The sequence below is a fragment of the Balearica regulorum genome, chromosome 6 (genome assembly GCF_011004875.1).
Source record: "Balearica regulorum gibbericeps isolate bBalReg1 chromosome 6, bBalReg1.pri, whole genome shotgun sequence".
Classification (NCBI taxonomy): domain Eukaryota; kingdom Metazoa; phylum Chordata; class Aves; order Gruiformes; family Gruidae; genus Balearica; species Balearica regulorum.
In genome coordinates this window covers 38,775,431-38,790,006 of record NC_046189.1, presented here as the reverse complement: position 1 = coordinate 38,790,006, position 14,576 = coordinate 38,775,431, and the positions used below count along the sequence as shown (strand labels likewise).

Here is a 14,576-nt window from a genome sequence, read left to right as displayed (position 1 = left end):
TGGGCCATAGCTGAGCCAGCTCGTGTGGGATCGGTGCCCACTTTTTGGCATTTACAATAAACTTTGGAACGACTTTGTAACACGAATGCTTTAATAGCAAGTGGGGAGGGGGAGGCAAGGCAGGGAAGAAGGACATATGCATTCTTTTTTTTTTTTTCTTTTTTTTTTCTTTTCTTATGAATGCTAGATTGCTGATTTTTCCAAGGGCAGTCTGATAAGCTGTACCTGTTAGCAGATTTCTGTGGTCTTTTTAAGCCAAGGAAATTCACTGGAAGTGACATTGTGAAATGTCTGCCCTAAATTACTGAATCATCAATGAGAAGCTTACATTCAAAGAAAGCATGAATATTAAAATTTGTTAGCATACTTTGGCTCTGTAAGAAATACAATATATTATTATTTTTCTTTATGCAACATCGCTGGGTTGTAAGAGAGGCAATAGAACCATTAATTAATAGTAGTACTCCTGGATAATGTCATAATAAGCAATACAAGGTATTAAAGCACATTTCTTCTTGCCAGCTATCAGGAGGAACCTTTACATATTTTAAAGGCCCATTAGGTTTGTTTACATACTTGGTGGAAGCTGGTATGCTTTGCTTCCAGTGGGACTGCCATTGGCAGGGGCTGAACCAGACTTTAGTACTTGACTCCGATGGTATTGAATTTCCCGACTCGTAAGCAGTCAGTAATATATCGTCGCTACTTTAGGGCAGCCTGGCTCTCTGGGACAGCGGGTACAACTCAAAACAGCGTAGTCCCCAGTGCTAGGATGTCTGGGGGGTGGTACTGTCATAAAAATGAAAATAACTGAAATTATATCTATCTCAGAAGCAATTTTCCACAATGGAAAAGGTGGTCAAGGAATGAAAACCGTGCCTTCAGGTATAATACCCAACAGAACAACAAAAATGTGCTGGGCTTTAAATTGCACTGGCAATCTGGAAAGGATTTTCCGACTGGAGCTATGTTAAGTGTTAATAGTGAAACCTGGGTACTTTTTCCTTTGATCTCTCCTCGAGCTCATATAGAATAATAGGATCAAAATAAAATGCCATTTATATGAACACCTTGTTCTTTTGATCTTGGCACAAAAAAAATCTGTCTGCAGCTACAACTTAGCAAACAGTGCATCTGCTCCTTTTAGTTGGACCTTCTAGTCTATCGTAACTTTTAATAAATGGTGTCACAGCCAATTTTTTGTGTAGTTCGTGAACTTAGTTGTCATTTTTGCCCTAAGAGTCTTTAACTACGTTTTCAGAAGAACCGAGAATAAGGGAAGGGGGACCTGTAAACTCGTGGCTTATGGTCAGTTGTGCGTATGTGTGTTGAAATGTAGAGGCATGCAGACGTTTCCATCATATATTCAAAATGTAATGTTAGTTGTTCTTTGACCACTAGGGCAAAACTGTTAAATTAGTGTACTCCAAGTAAGAGAGAATGTATGACCTCAAGATTAGTTGGGCTAATTGTGGTTATCATAGGTGCCAGGTTTTGGATCTCACTTTTTCTGTCAGGAAGGTGATGTACCCCGTGATGTCTGGGTGGGAACCAAGCCTTTCTCTTCATCGCCCCCCTCTGCGTGAAAGATGGTAGAAGTGTTACAGCTGATAGTTACGGATCCCCTTTGCTTTTATGTTAGGGATCTACAAGACAGATAATCCACGGATGAACATGAGTACCTTTCAGCTCTTTATTCCCCGGGGCTGGTGGTCAGGAGTGTTTCTTTGGAAGTCGTTATTGCGAGCTCTTAAGTAAAGCCGCTTCTTCATGCTCTTTCAAATCTCTTATTAAGATTCTTCTCCACCAGAGGCTTTGACTGCATGGAAACAGCTGAGCTGTGTTTATTGTGATGATTGATGGTGTCTCATTGTGATCCCTGCTTCAGTTATCGTAACCTCCGAGAGTAGGGGAGATGGGCACAAAGCCCTGTGCCAAATGGAAGCAAATAAACCAAAGTCCTGCAGTTCACCAACGTCATCCTTGCTGCTGTCCAGGAAGAGGGATTAGTGAGTGTGAAGAAACGCTAGCTAGGAGAGATACAGTGGCCAAGCAGTGTCTTGGGTGTCAAGTGTCTCTCTCAAGCTTTACGTCCCACTGTAATTTATATTCGGCTATTAAGCTTATTAGATAGGAACAGTCAGCTTGTTCTACACCGTACGCAAGGAACTCTGCTGTGTAAGTGCTGGGCGAGTGTTTAGGCTCTTGCTGGAATGGCTGCAGCTGAGGTTGCCACACATGAACTCTCCTCCAGCAAGTTTTGTTGCAGACTTAGTTGGATCTCTAGACTGTCACGAGGCAGGAGTATTCCTGAGAGCCATAACCATGGCTATAACCTATAACCCTATTCTTATAAAGCAGTACAGTATAACTCATTATGTGCTATAAAGATACTTTGCTCTACCCAAGCTCGTTTGAGCACCAAAAGCAGTGTGGACGTATTTGTGCGGTATTGTGCTACGATTAATGCATCCTGCTGAGATCCCGTATCCGTGCTAACACAGCTGCTCTGTCTCCAGTCCTTTTGCTAATCAGTACAGAGTGAAAGTTTGTTGCTGTAATTGTCTAAAAGGTGGTATCTGTCCAACTCTTAATTTTAGCAGAATATGTGTCCGCATGCATCTCCAGTTCTCGTTTCATATGTCTCTACAGTGTGAATGGTCCCAGAATTCAGACCTACCTTTTGCATCAGTTAAAAGAGGGATGTGGGACTCTTCAGACAAAGTGGGAGAGCTACAAAGTTTCATAGTTTTCTCCTTAAAATAAAAATGTGATTGCTCTAGGTCTCTGGTTAGCATGAAACAAATAGTCTCTGTCATGGAGTCAGTGGGGTACAAGTAGTAAAGGAATTATAATAAAGTAAAACAGCAAAGTCCACAGTTTTTTATGACAAAAGCAGTATGATCCTGTTGCAGTCTAAGGCCCTGCTGCAAATAGTATTTCCTGATGCCTGGATAAGTCCAATTTACATATATACAAAGTGTATGAATAAAGCTACAAAAGTATGCTTAGGATTTTACTTTTTTTTCCCTTGGAAGTAATTTGCTATTGTTCAAACTTTCAGCTTTCACTTGTTTTGTTTCCAAAACCCCAAAAGGAAGAGAAAATAACAAAAGTCCATAAAGGCAAAAGGGATATGTTCTCATTTCAGTTCACAGAATTTCCTGCCTTTAAACAATACAAATATATGCCCTTAGGTTTCTAACATGCTGGAAGGATACCGAATCCTTGAAACAGATCAAATTAAAAGCAAGTCCACTATAGCAACAGCGAGTTTTACCAGCACGTCCAATAGATCTCAGCAAGAATTCACTGGGTTTTAACCATGTTGCCAAGCCTTACAAAATCCTAAACTGCTGACTCCGTAAATGAATAAATGCTCAAAACCAGCAAGCAAATTCTAGGCTGGATTGGGCGCAAATAAAATCTGATGCTTAATAATTGTTCCCTACTCATTACAGGCCCCATTTAAAACAATTATTTAATAGGACTTTGAGATGTATCCACAAGCAGAACGGACATGGATATTCGTTATGTAAAACCTTTGAAAGGACGTGACTTCCCTTAATTATGGTTAAACGTTCCACAGACTGAAGGCGTCGCTCCCAGCACTTGGGGCGGAAGGACGTGAGGAGCACGGGGACAGCTGGCGGTAGCTATCACCAGATAGAGCATGGCAGGTCACCGAGGAACCGCTGTCCCGAGAAGTGGTGACTTGGGCTTAGAAAGAGGGAAGAACTGAAGAAACTTCTCCTTGGTCTTATTAAATGCTTTTATTACGATTTTGTCATTTCCCTGGAAATTCTCGTGTCATGGCCTTTCTTTCACCTTTTTGACCTGTGTCAGCAGACACCTCAAAGTACCATACCGAGAGTACTGCTTTCCGTGATCATTTGGGGTGTATCTGTAAGCACATCAGTCAGAGTTGTAGAAGCAAAGCATTGGGCTGAACAGTCATGGCAACTCTTTGCATTTGCAAGGTTTCTGATTCTTTTTTTTTTTTTTTTTTTTTAATAATATATTTAGTGCAGTGATGTTCAAGATGACCATGTCCCGCTACAGAGCAGGTGTTAGCTCAAGCCGTTCATGTGTCTGTGTCTCCTTACGGTGTAGGCACCATCCTTCCTGCTGTCCTCATGCAGATATGTCACCGTGCTGGTAACTGCCAGCTCATAGCCTAAAAGGATAACAGTGCTGTTTGTATTGATACTGTCTTCTCCTTTTTCCAACAAAAAATGCATATTCCTCTTCTTGTTTTACAGTTTTTAATATCATAGCTAGCTCAATGATGAGTCACATGTGTTTTCTAGGAATTTGGCAGCGCAGGCTCCCCGAGGAGCCCCCGTGATGCACTGGTGTGGCTTTCTGGTACCTGGATGCTGAAGGGCAGATTCTCAGCGATCTTAAATCAGCGTCAGAGTCATCCTGATTTATACCAGAAAAAGGGACTCCAAGGTTTTTGGGGGTTTTCCCCTCTAATGACATTGCTACTAGTAGTAATAACATTTTTAGAGCTTTCTGACAAAAACTTGATCCTTTTAGGGCAGAGTGCTACTGCCATTCTAGTTCTAGAGATGGAGAGAGACTTTTGGTGTTTAGACAATGAGATGCTGACCCACTGGCAAAGTTGGGGTTAAACCCCAGAGTTTCCTCTAAGCCACACTGCCCAGCTGAGATACCACCGCGTACACATTTAAACTTCAGTTCTAGGGCAAAAAAGGTGCAAATAAATCTAGTATAGGAACACATTTTCAAATGGAGGTCAGAGTCTCTGTGTTACCCCGTGGTCCTCGGGGCCAGAGGCAGTTGACTGGACCATCCAGTTTGAATACCCTGTGGCTGAGAGTACTCTACAATAGCTCTACAATAGTGTTTTTCTAATTACTTGGGTGTTGTACTGATGACAAAACGTGTTTTAGATTTTTGTGTGCATGCAGTTGCTATTTTTAATTACTTTCTCTAGCTTTTTCAGATAAAGCTTTCTTCAGTTAAACCTTCAAGTGAAAGTAGGCTTCATTGCTTATTTATTTCTTGGGGTACCTGGGAAAGCGTTAAATAATTAAGGTGAAAAATGCATTTTCTGAGAAACACACAGAAGTTTGCATTTGCTCAGTCGAGTGAATTATCAAAACCAGATGTCAGCAAGTGGAACATTTTACATAAATTTATTAAAATCATTATTTACCTGTAAGTTATAAGAAGGGCTTAGTTGCACTAGTTTGTTGCCAATAGGTACTGCCAATAATCTGCCAAAAAGCAGCTTGCTGGCAAAATCACTGAAATGGTTAGCTTATGCTTCCACAGAACATTACAACCCCAAGTCAAATGAAAACCTACTATAAACGAACTCTTTGATGGTGGATTCACTGGAATATGTTATTGATATATGGTATACGGTTTATATGGATTATGTATACTGTGCAAGAAATATGGATATCTATGAAGGGTAACTTGATATGTAATCGGTTAGGACAGTTATTGTTTTCAGTATTTGCTATGAATAAGATCACATGGTGACTGTTCAGTTTTAACATACAGACTGTTCACGTGCAGCCCAAAGCACTAGCATGCTATTTGTTCAACTAATACGGAAAGGCTATTGAAAATGTAAAATATCTGACATCTATACAGAGTAATTTTAAAGGCAGCCTTTCTTCTAGGAACAATTTATACATTACATAAACTTATATTTTTCATCCAAGTATCATTTCGAGAATAGCAAGCTTAAATATTGGAGGCCATAGGGAAACATAATATTACGATAATGTTCTTTGGTGCGGTTTGGAAGGTTTTAGGAAACATTTGGAAGTATTTTTCTCATAAAGTCACTTAACTATTGAAGTGTTGTGATAGCACTCCCTTCTGCATTGCGTATGTTGCAAACCAGCCTGTTTAAAGGGGACATCCATCCTCTATATCCTGATTAGAAGTATTTCCACAAAACAGGAAATTATATGTTACAGGATCTTGGTATTAGTTTTAATTAAAAAGAAAGGGGGGGGGGGGAATAAAAGACAAGATGATTTAAGGTGTGATATCAGTTTTCAAACACCCGTTTCCAGTTCTGTTTAGCAAGAAGAGATACTGTATTGGAGCTATATGTGAAATTTGCATTTTCTAAATAAGTGCTCGAGAGCTGAGCTGTTTTTTTTCTGTTGAAGTAAGCACTAATAAACATGACCAATCCTTTAGGATCCTAAGAACCTTAAAAAACCTGGCAGTTCTCAGAAGACTAACTTTTTTCCCCCATAGTGTAATTCATTCTTTTGAACTTCTGCAGGAGCAGAACTTAAGTCAACAATTTCTACATTTCTGGCAGTTGGTATCAAGGTGACTCTTCCTGCTCCAAAAGTTTATCTGTTACCTTGCAGTGTTGGTGTAGCAGATCTACACAGTCATGATGTTTAATTATAGAGAAAATTACTTTTTTTTCCTGAACTATCAATTAATTCGTGTTTTCATATCTTGTGCAAAATAATGCATAAGTTATTTTCATCTGCATTATAAAATATGTATTGTAGTTCATTACCATCTTTCTGAGGAGTTTTTAAATTATCACCGTTTCATTTGTTGAGAATGATGTTCTTAGAAATTCTAACTGCACAGATTCTTACATTTAGTGTTAAAGGATTTCAGGGAATTGAAGATGTGAATTCAGAAATAATATATTTAGGGTCAAACTCTGTCTGTCTTGAAGTAAAAGAGAGCTTTGCCTTTGACTTCAGTAGGTCTGGAGTCTCCCTTCTGGTATTAAAATGCAGAGTAATCACGATCCGATTTTTTTTTTTTTTTTTGCTGGCCTAAAGCACTTAAGATATTGTTGAAGACATTTATCAGGAGTAAATACGTAACAAAACGGAATAATCGCACAAGTACTGGATTAGGCTAGACGTGCTTTTGGCTGAAATGATGTCCAACAAGACCAGCAGCACAGAGGACTCAAAACCAGGAAAGCTTAGACTTTCAGGGCTATATTTGGTTTGGAGTAGGTTCACCTGACTTTGCTCTTGTTTTGCATAGTTTCACTGCAGGCTTGTGTTTTGGAAGGTGGTACCTTTCCATGTAGTTTGGGGAATAAAAGCTGAAGAATGCTTTAGTTAAAATCCTGGTCCTCAGGGATGTAGGCTTTACAGTGCATCTTGAGCAGTAATCTTAATGTTAGAAATTCAAATATAATATTGAGGGGAAAGTTAGAGATGGGTTTGACCATTCTCCTTATACTGAGGTACAGATACGGCATCTTCGAGAATAAACGAATCGGAGTGTTGTTGAATCAAAGTGAAACTAGATTGGAAAGAAAAGTGTAAATGCTAAGTCTACGTGGGAATTTGTGGCATTATCAAATATGGATACTAGATATAGAGGGATTTTGCTCAGAAATTATTCAGAAAAACAGGTGGAAGTTATGGTTTGAGGAATCTGTCTTTTTGCAGGATCCTGCCTGTTAATCAGGCACACCACTGGAGTGACAAGAGTTGTTGCATTCAGCTAATTTGTTACTCAAAAGGCAATATTTTGGCTGATTTGTCAGACCTGAAATCAGACCCGATGATATCTCTCCCCTGGTGTACGCTCTGTTGTGTAGGTTATATACCCCATCTTCTCTCTGGCCAGGATATGAGCATTAGGAAGGACGACGTCCTGCTGCTGCTGTTGGCTTTAGCCCTCTACCACGTCGTTGTTCACCTTGTAGTCCCTCCTGCAAGCTGCTAGCAGCTAGGTCTCTCACAGACTTAACGCCTGAGTGTGAAATCTCCGTCCTTGGCCTTAGATGATAATTAAAACTTGACTGGACGAGGCCCTGAGCAACCTGGTCCAGCCGGATGGGCTTTGAGCACGAGGTTGTACCTTCCGACCTCAGTGATTCCCGGAGTCGATTCTGTATTTCTCCTGTACTGTGGAAGAGAGAACATAGTTGAGAGAAGATAATGATCACATTTCATGTGATATTTCCATACTTCTATATCTTGCAGTTTGCAAACAGGGAAATCCATGTAAACCCTACCTGTTCTACCCAGGAAAATATATATTCTACTGCTGGTAGACAAGCTGAGCCGCAGACCTTGTATTTTCTTTTGCCATGCCCTTCCCAGTGCTTAATCTTGGCTCTGTTCAGTTTTCTTTCTGTTCTCTCTCTTTCCTCCTAATCCTTGTCCGTGCTTATAAGCCCCTAATATTTATATGGCATTATCTGTGTTAGAGATTACCGCTGACAAGTAATCTCTTCCTTCTTCTGAATGAAGAATTACAACCGTTGCTAAAGATCAGAAAGTGAAATTAGATCCCTGAAAGTATGTGACAACTTCAGTAAACCCTAATATCAGATTCCCTAAATATTGGGAATCATCTTTGGAGCTTTTAGGTTTGAAGTGTAGCGTAGCTTTGGGACACCTGACCACACTCAGCAATTCTTTTTTAACTGTAAAGCAAAATGTGACAGTAGCTGCAGAGACAAAAAATCAAGAAAAAAGTCACTGAACTGAGACTAGTCTCCCAATTTTGTGATTTGTTGCAATCTTTCGAGAGGTAGGTAAATATAAATGCATCGGTTTTACTGCTATCAGGTGATTCGTAACATTAAATATAAAAAACCTAATGTAGAAATTTCTATATAAATATAAACCTCAAGTATATACTAATGTAGTCACTGTCTGTTCCAGTTTAGCCTCCAAAGAACTGCTTTCCTTTTTTTTTTCTTTTTTTTTCCCCCTCCTTACAGCAGAGTGGACAAAATTCTGACTTTTTAAAAAAGCTCAGAGATATCCATGCAGCTTTGGTATTTATACAACGCTTGGCCAGTAATACATGTGCGTGGTTGTGTAGTTTTGCACTCATTTGTAGTAACTGTGCAAACAAATTCAGCATTGAATAGGATAAATTCAGGGAAGCAGAAAGAAAGAAAGAAAGTGCAAAAGTGGAATTTCCCAGTTATTGCAAATGACAAAAATGACTGTCCATCTCAACAATGATAAACCAAATGGACTCCAGGTATTAGAATCACAGAAGCTCTGCACGAACCTCAGTAGTTTTTTAGGTCACATAAATTATACTAAAAATGTTACAGTTAGCAAGGAGACATTTGTGATCATGTTTAAAGAAAGACAAAGGAAATTCTCAGACAATGAGTTTGTTAAATTGTAAGTTATGCTATGACGGTGCGTCAGTGACAAAGGAAACTCAGCAGTTCTAAAATGTGTATGCTCCAGCCTCCAAGGCCTGGGAAAGGTTTCTAATATATATAATCATGACGATCTCCTTTTATTATTTTTAAAATTTGTAATGGTGATATAATTAAAAAAACCAAAAAATCCATCGCACTTTCAGAACTACCTTTAACCTTCCTTCCAAATCTAACTACAGTTACAGAAGGGCCAGTTTTTATGAATTCAGTTTTTATTTTTATTGTTTTTAGCTTGTATCCATTCTTACAAATTACCCTTACTCATCAAGAACAACTATTCAAACCAGTATACAACACACAGAACTTGCCCGTATAATTTAATCTCACCTAAACCAGCACTCCAGGTAGCCTTTCTAATGTGGTTTCTATTCATCGAGCAGTGACATCATGGCCCTTCCATCCTTTTTTTGTTGTTGTTTTTAATAAAATGGTGCACAGAGTGACTCTTGGTGCCATGAAATAGAAAACAATTCCCATAAGTAATTTTTCATAAGGGCAAATAGAGTGGCTGTGGATAAACACATGCGATATAACATGGCCACGTGTTATGAAAGAGCTGGGGAAAACGCACATGTCTGCTTCAGGGAAAAGTACATGGGTTTCCTCAGAGCGGGGTTTCATGGCATAAATGAAAAGAAAATATGTAATATATAGATTGGGGAGTTAAAAAAGTCTGTTATTCAAAATGGCAAATGTTTAGATTGAAACTCTGACTTTTAGTATATGGAATTTTTATTATATATGAACTTAGTTTAATTTTTAACCCATCATTTTAAATAAGCATCTATAGCCAGTATGCAAAAAGGGAAAGTTTTCAAGGCTTACTCTTTCTAAAGTCTTCATAAAGTTTTAAAATTGACTGTTAAGTGTGTCAGAGATCCTAAAAAAATCTGAATAAATAAAAAGAGTTTTGAAAGTTTCAAAAACAAGTTGTGATACTAAAATTAGATATCTAAGTCTCTCACTGTTTGTTCTGAACTTTCAGTGTTTAAATATATATGAGTTATGCATAAAAGTAAAACATTTTCCATGGTATTTTAAATATAAGGGACAGTACCTTGTGGAATCTGTTGAAAGTGTTAGTATTTGTGTGCTTTGGTGATAATTTTTTCTGGAAAGTTTCATTTGTACAAGATTTCACTACCATAAGTTAATAATAACAATAAAATCCTTCGCCCGTATTAAAAATAGAAAGCTGTGACATTTTTCTTATGTGATTAGTGTGTGTTGTAACTAAGGTTGAGAAAAATGATGTGTCCTCCTTGATAACGAAATCCTACCTGTCTGCTGCAGTAGCTCTCTCTAGCTCGTTTTTCAGAATCATAGAATCATGGAGTGGTTTGGGTTGGAAGGGACCTTTAAAGGGTCGTCTTCAACTAGATCAGGTTGCTCAGAGCCCCATCCGACCTGACCTTGAATGTTTCCAGGGACGGGGCATCTACCACCTCTCTGGGCAACCCGTACCAGTGCCTCACCACCCTCATCGTAAAAAAATTCTTCCTTATTCTAGTCTTTTAAGCCTATGTCTGCTCCTGCCCCAGCTCTGCTCTCCATAACCAGCCTCTCTGAGGTTGTATCTTCTGAAATTTAGACAAGGCTTTAAAAAACTCTGATGATCTTTGTGGGAGTAGATACTGGCTCCAAATAAAACACTGGAGCACTTGGTTTTTCTCCAGGTTACAGGCTTCTGGATGGTGATGCAGAAATCCTGCAAGCTCTTGATGTTTGTAAATGACCGAGATCTGGGCAGGTACTGGATGGAGACATGACTCTGTCTGGAAGGTGGCAGAAGAGTTGATGTGAATTTGAAGAGGAAAAATTGAATAGCTGGAGCAAAAGTGTTCTGGTGAAAATGTAAACACAAAAAATGTGCTAACTAGACATTGTCTTTCTCCAGCGTGCATTTGGGAAATGCACACGAACAGGTTTAGAAGATTTCGTGTTGTTATTAGTTTATTTTCAGGTCATTTATTTAAGTGTCATAAAGAACATTAGCTGGTGGTTAGGGACTACAATATCCATTATATCATTCCAATCATGTGGACAAGTTTATACTACGTATGATTTACAATGGTCTTTCCGCAGTGAAAATTGTTATATTCAGGTACAACATTTTATACGTGGCTGTATTTAGTAAAATCCAAGTGGCTGAGCACAGAGACGTCTTCCAATCAAAGTCCAAAAAATTAATGCTTTTACACGAACACTGTGGGTTGCAGTGAGAGCTGTTTATGGCTCTCTGCCTACATCCTTTATCATGTCTCCACTGTTGTTAGTAAAATATACAGAACTACTTTATGCCAAAACAATGGAAGTTAATGCAGATAACTTGTTCCAAAGTTAACCATCAAATAAATCTTTTATTTTTTTTTAAACTGTTAAGTGAAATGGTGTTCTAAAACTTTTAAAAATTGTCAAGATGATGAATACTGTGTGTGTAATACAAGTAAATACCACAGAATTGATTGCACACACATGTCTTAAATAAAGGATATTAAATAGTTTATTCCAGAGAGAGATCGGTGAAGTTTTATCTAATATTATTAGAAATTCTGCAATGACGGATCAGATTTATAAGGTCTGAAAACTAAGAAGAAAACCTCTTCAAGAAATAGACATGGTGCATTGAGTGGATGGTTGGCCGGGAGATTTCAAGACAGGCAGGGGGATGCAGCCTGCCTGGGTAGTCCGACCTCTCACGCATCAAGCAATTCTTCCTAACGGCAATGATTTTTCAAAATCTGTTAGTTAAATTTGGTTTGGTAAATCAGTCCTCTCAATTCAGTCACAGACTTGGTGGTTTAGGGCAAATCCCTTAACCTGTTTCTCCTTCAGCTTTTCCCATGCGTACATATATTAAAGTATATCCTCACGGGGATGTGTCCATACTTCAGAGGAGCCACCACCGGCCAGCTTTAGGTCTATAATTCAGCTCAGACTGTCAAAACACCTATTTAACTGTTAAGAGCATATACGTATGGAATTCAGCCACGCTGAATTTATACTTTTATGCGATGAGAATCTGCGGATGGCTAAGTCACTGAGATGGGAATGGTTTAACTCGGGCTCATTTGGGAACCTGCCTTGTTTGAATCATAGGTAATGGATTTGGATGAGGCTGTTGAATGTGATTGAACTTCTTCTGGTTGTATCTACAGAGCAGCTCCAACGAGTGATGGCAAGCAGTGGAAAAAAGGTAGATCTCGTAGATGATTTGGTCAGTGGCTTGAAAATGGAGCTTAGTTTAGATAAACATGAAAATAATACGCCAACGGACGGCAAGCCAAATCAAAGAATACACATTACATGGAGTAGTTACGCAGTGACTGACTTAGGAAAGGAGATTTAGGGTTGTGAAGAAAAATCCTCAATGCAATTAGTTAGTCAAGAGTACAACTGCAGTAAAGCTCACAGAGTGTGTACGTGTTTGTCTTTTGGTAGTGACTTTGAAGAAAAAGGGTCTGTTTGTGTTTAAAGGTTCTCCGTTGCAGGGTGAAGTGGACGATTCTGGTGTTTAGGAATATTTGTTTTGACAAAGAGGGAAGGGAGCGGTTTCTTCACAGCCCAGAAGCGAGCTGTGATGGAGAGCTGAAACTCTGAAGAACTGTGGAGGAGGTTGATAAAGTGGAGCAAGTGTTGGCTTTAGTAAACAGTTCAATAAACAGGCTATAGTGTGTAAACATTTGGAAATTAAACGGAAACAGAAAATTTAAATGTCTCTACTTATCTGGGAGAACCATAATCACACTGAAAGGCATGTAAGTAAATAATATTTGGGTAAATTACCTTGAGGTGCAGGCAGGCGTTTAGAGTGAGGATCCCATGGTGGCCATGCGTGTAGTCCTCTCCGTGTTAATTTAACGGAGTCGTGTTTGAATGAAGGAGCTTCACTCGAGTGTTTCCTGGGCAAGGACCTCAATTCATGACTACTTTAAATCAAATAGTAAAACTAGATCTGCATAAAATGTTACATGTCATATACTACGGAATTGAGTTCACTGGCTCAATATAACCGTGCAAATGTGTCCTGCTGTTGGGAAGGGTTTTCTGCGGCATGGATATCAGAAGGAAGAGCTCATGGCATCTAATATTGTCTGGGGTACCTCGGATGGGTCATGAGCACCTCTGCCTCAGTTTCCCCATCTTGATGTTCATTACTCACACCTGTGAAAAAACACAGGAGTGGTTGATTTTATCCTATGAATGGATGCACAACTCAATCCTTTTCTCCTCGTTGTGGGGTTTTTTTTCTGATTTGTGATTAATTTTTTCAGTTGGTCATTATAGAAATCAGGCAAGGATAGTTGGGTAGAGAAGAGCCACTTCCATGCCATGGTACATGTTTGGCCCATGTTATTAGGCAACAAACAGGCTTTTTGCGGTAGCTTTCATTGATCTGTGACGAAGCAACTTGCTGGACTCAACTAGACTCACATCAGGTTGAACACCGCTGCTTTTGACGTTTGCTACCAATCTGAGCTGTAGTCCTGGCAAGACTTTTCTGGCAGAATTGCCTTTTTACTTCCCAGAGGTGTTTGCTTTATTTTATTGTAGCAGGGAAATAGTTCTGTTCTCCCTGTTGATCACCGTTAGCGGCAACGTGGTGCAGTGGAGACCTTTGGCTTCTCAGCCGGTGAACCTGTTAATTTATTTCGCAGGTACCATATTCACTGAAATGTATATAAAGTGTGTCATTTACTGAATGTTAGCAGAGTTGTTGGTTGGACGGGTGTAAAATATCAACTGTGTTTTGTCTTCTCATTTGCTGTTCATTAATTAACAATTACCAGATGAAACTGAAATCCAGCCTAAGCACAATATGGATTTTTTTTTTTCTTTTCTTTTGCCTAACAGGTTCATGCCAGAACATAAGCTTGCCCATTTGGAAAAGGTAATTGATGTTAAAAGAAATGGAGATGCTTATCAATTGGAGGGTCTGCCCGGCCAGCAGAAGGGCAGAGCTTTAATGAAAAACAGCAACGCACATCGTGAGTCTGGACTTTGTGAAGCCCAGCCTGGACTTTGTACCACACAGCACGAGGGGCTGCCTTCCCCATTAGCAGCGCCGGCGAGATTGAACAAGCCTGAAGCATCAGAAAGTACAAATCCTTGTCAAGAGGAAGATAAGCAACATCTGACTTATAACCTCTCTAATATCTTGAGTGGACGGGACTATCAGCAAAGACCTTTACACGTTGCCTGGCCCCACAGGTGGTAAGTGGTGAGCAAATCCAAATACCGTACCTTCCTGAGATTTATGAATTCGGTTGGATCCCATTGCTGTGACTTCTGTCAAGTATAAAATAATTTCCTAAACATACTGACGCTGCACACATGCGTAGAAGAAAAAGACACATCGCCAGCATCCGATTAATTAAAATAATTTGTTTGAATA

General features: G+C 39.3%; 1 protein-coding gene across 13 annotated transcripts in view; it reads left to right on the top strand.

The window, feature by feature from the left end:
• The window catches only part of QTMAN (queuosine-tRNA mannosyltransferase), a 185,087-nt gene that overhangs the window by 133,425 nt on the left and 37,086 nt on the right, over positions 1 to 14,576 (top strand). For 12 of the 13 annotated variants that reach the window (XR_012836187.1, XM_075757253.1, XM_075757256.1 and 9 more), the window contains one exon: positions 14,036 to 14,395. Coding sequence is in view for 12 of the 13 variants with exons in the window: in XM_075757253.1 (XP_075613368.1) it covers positions 14,036 to 14,395 (360 nt within the window). In the remaining variant the exon portion in view is untranslated. Of the gene's footprint in view, positions 1 to 14,035; positions 14,403 to 14,576 lie in introns of all 13 variants that reach the window. The other variant, XM_075757264.1, reaches the window with a different exon arrangement.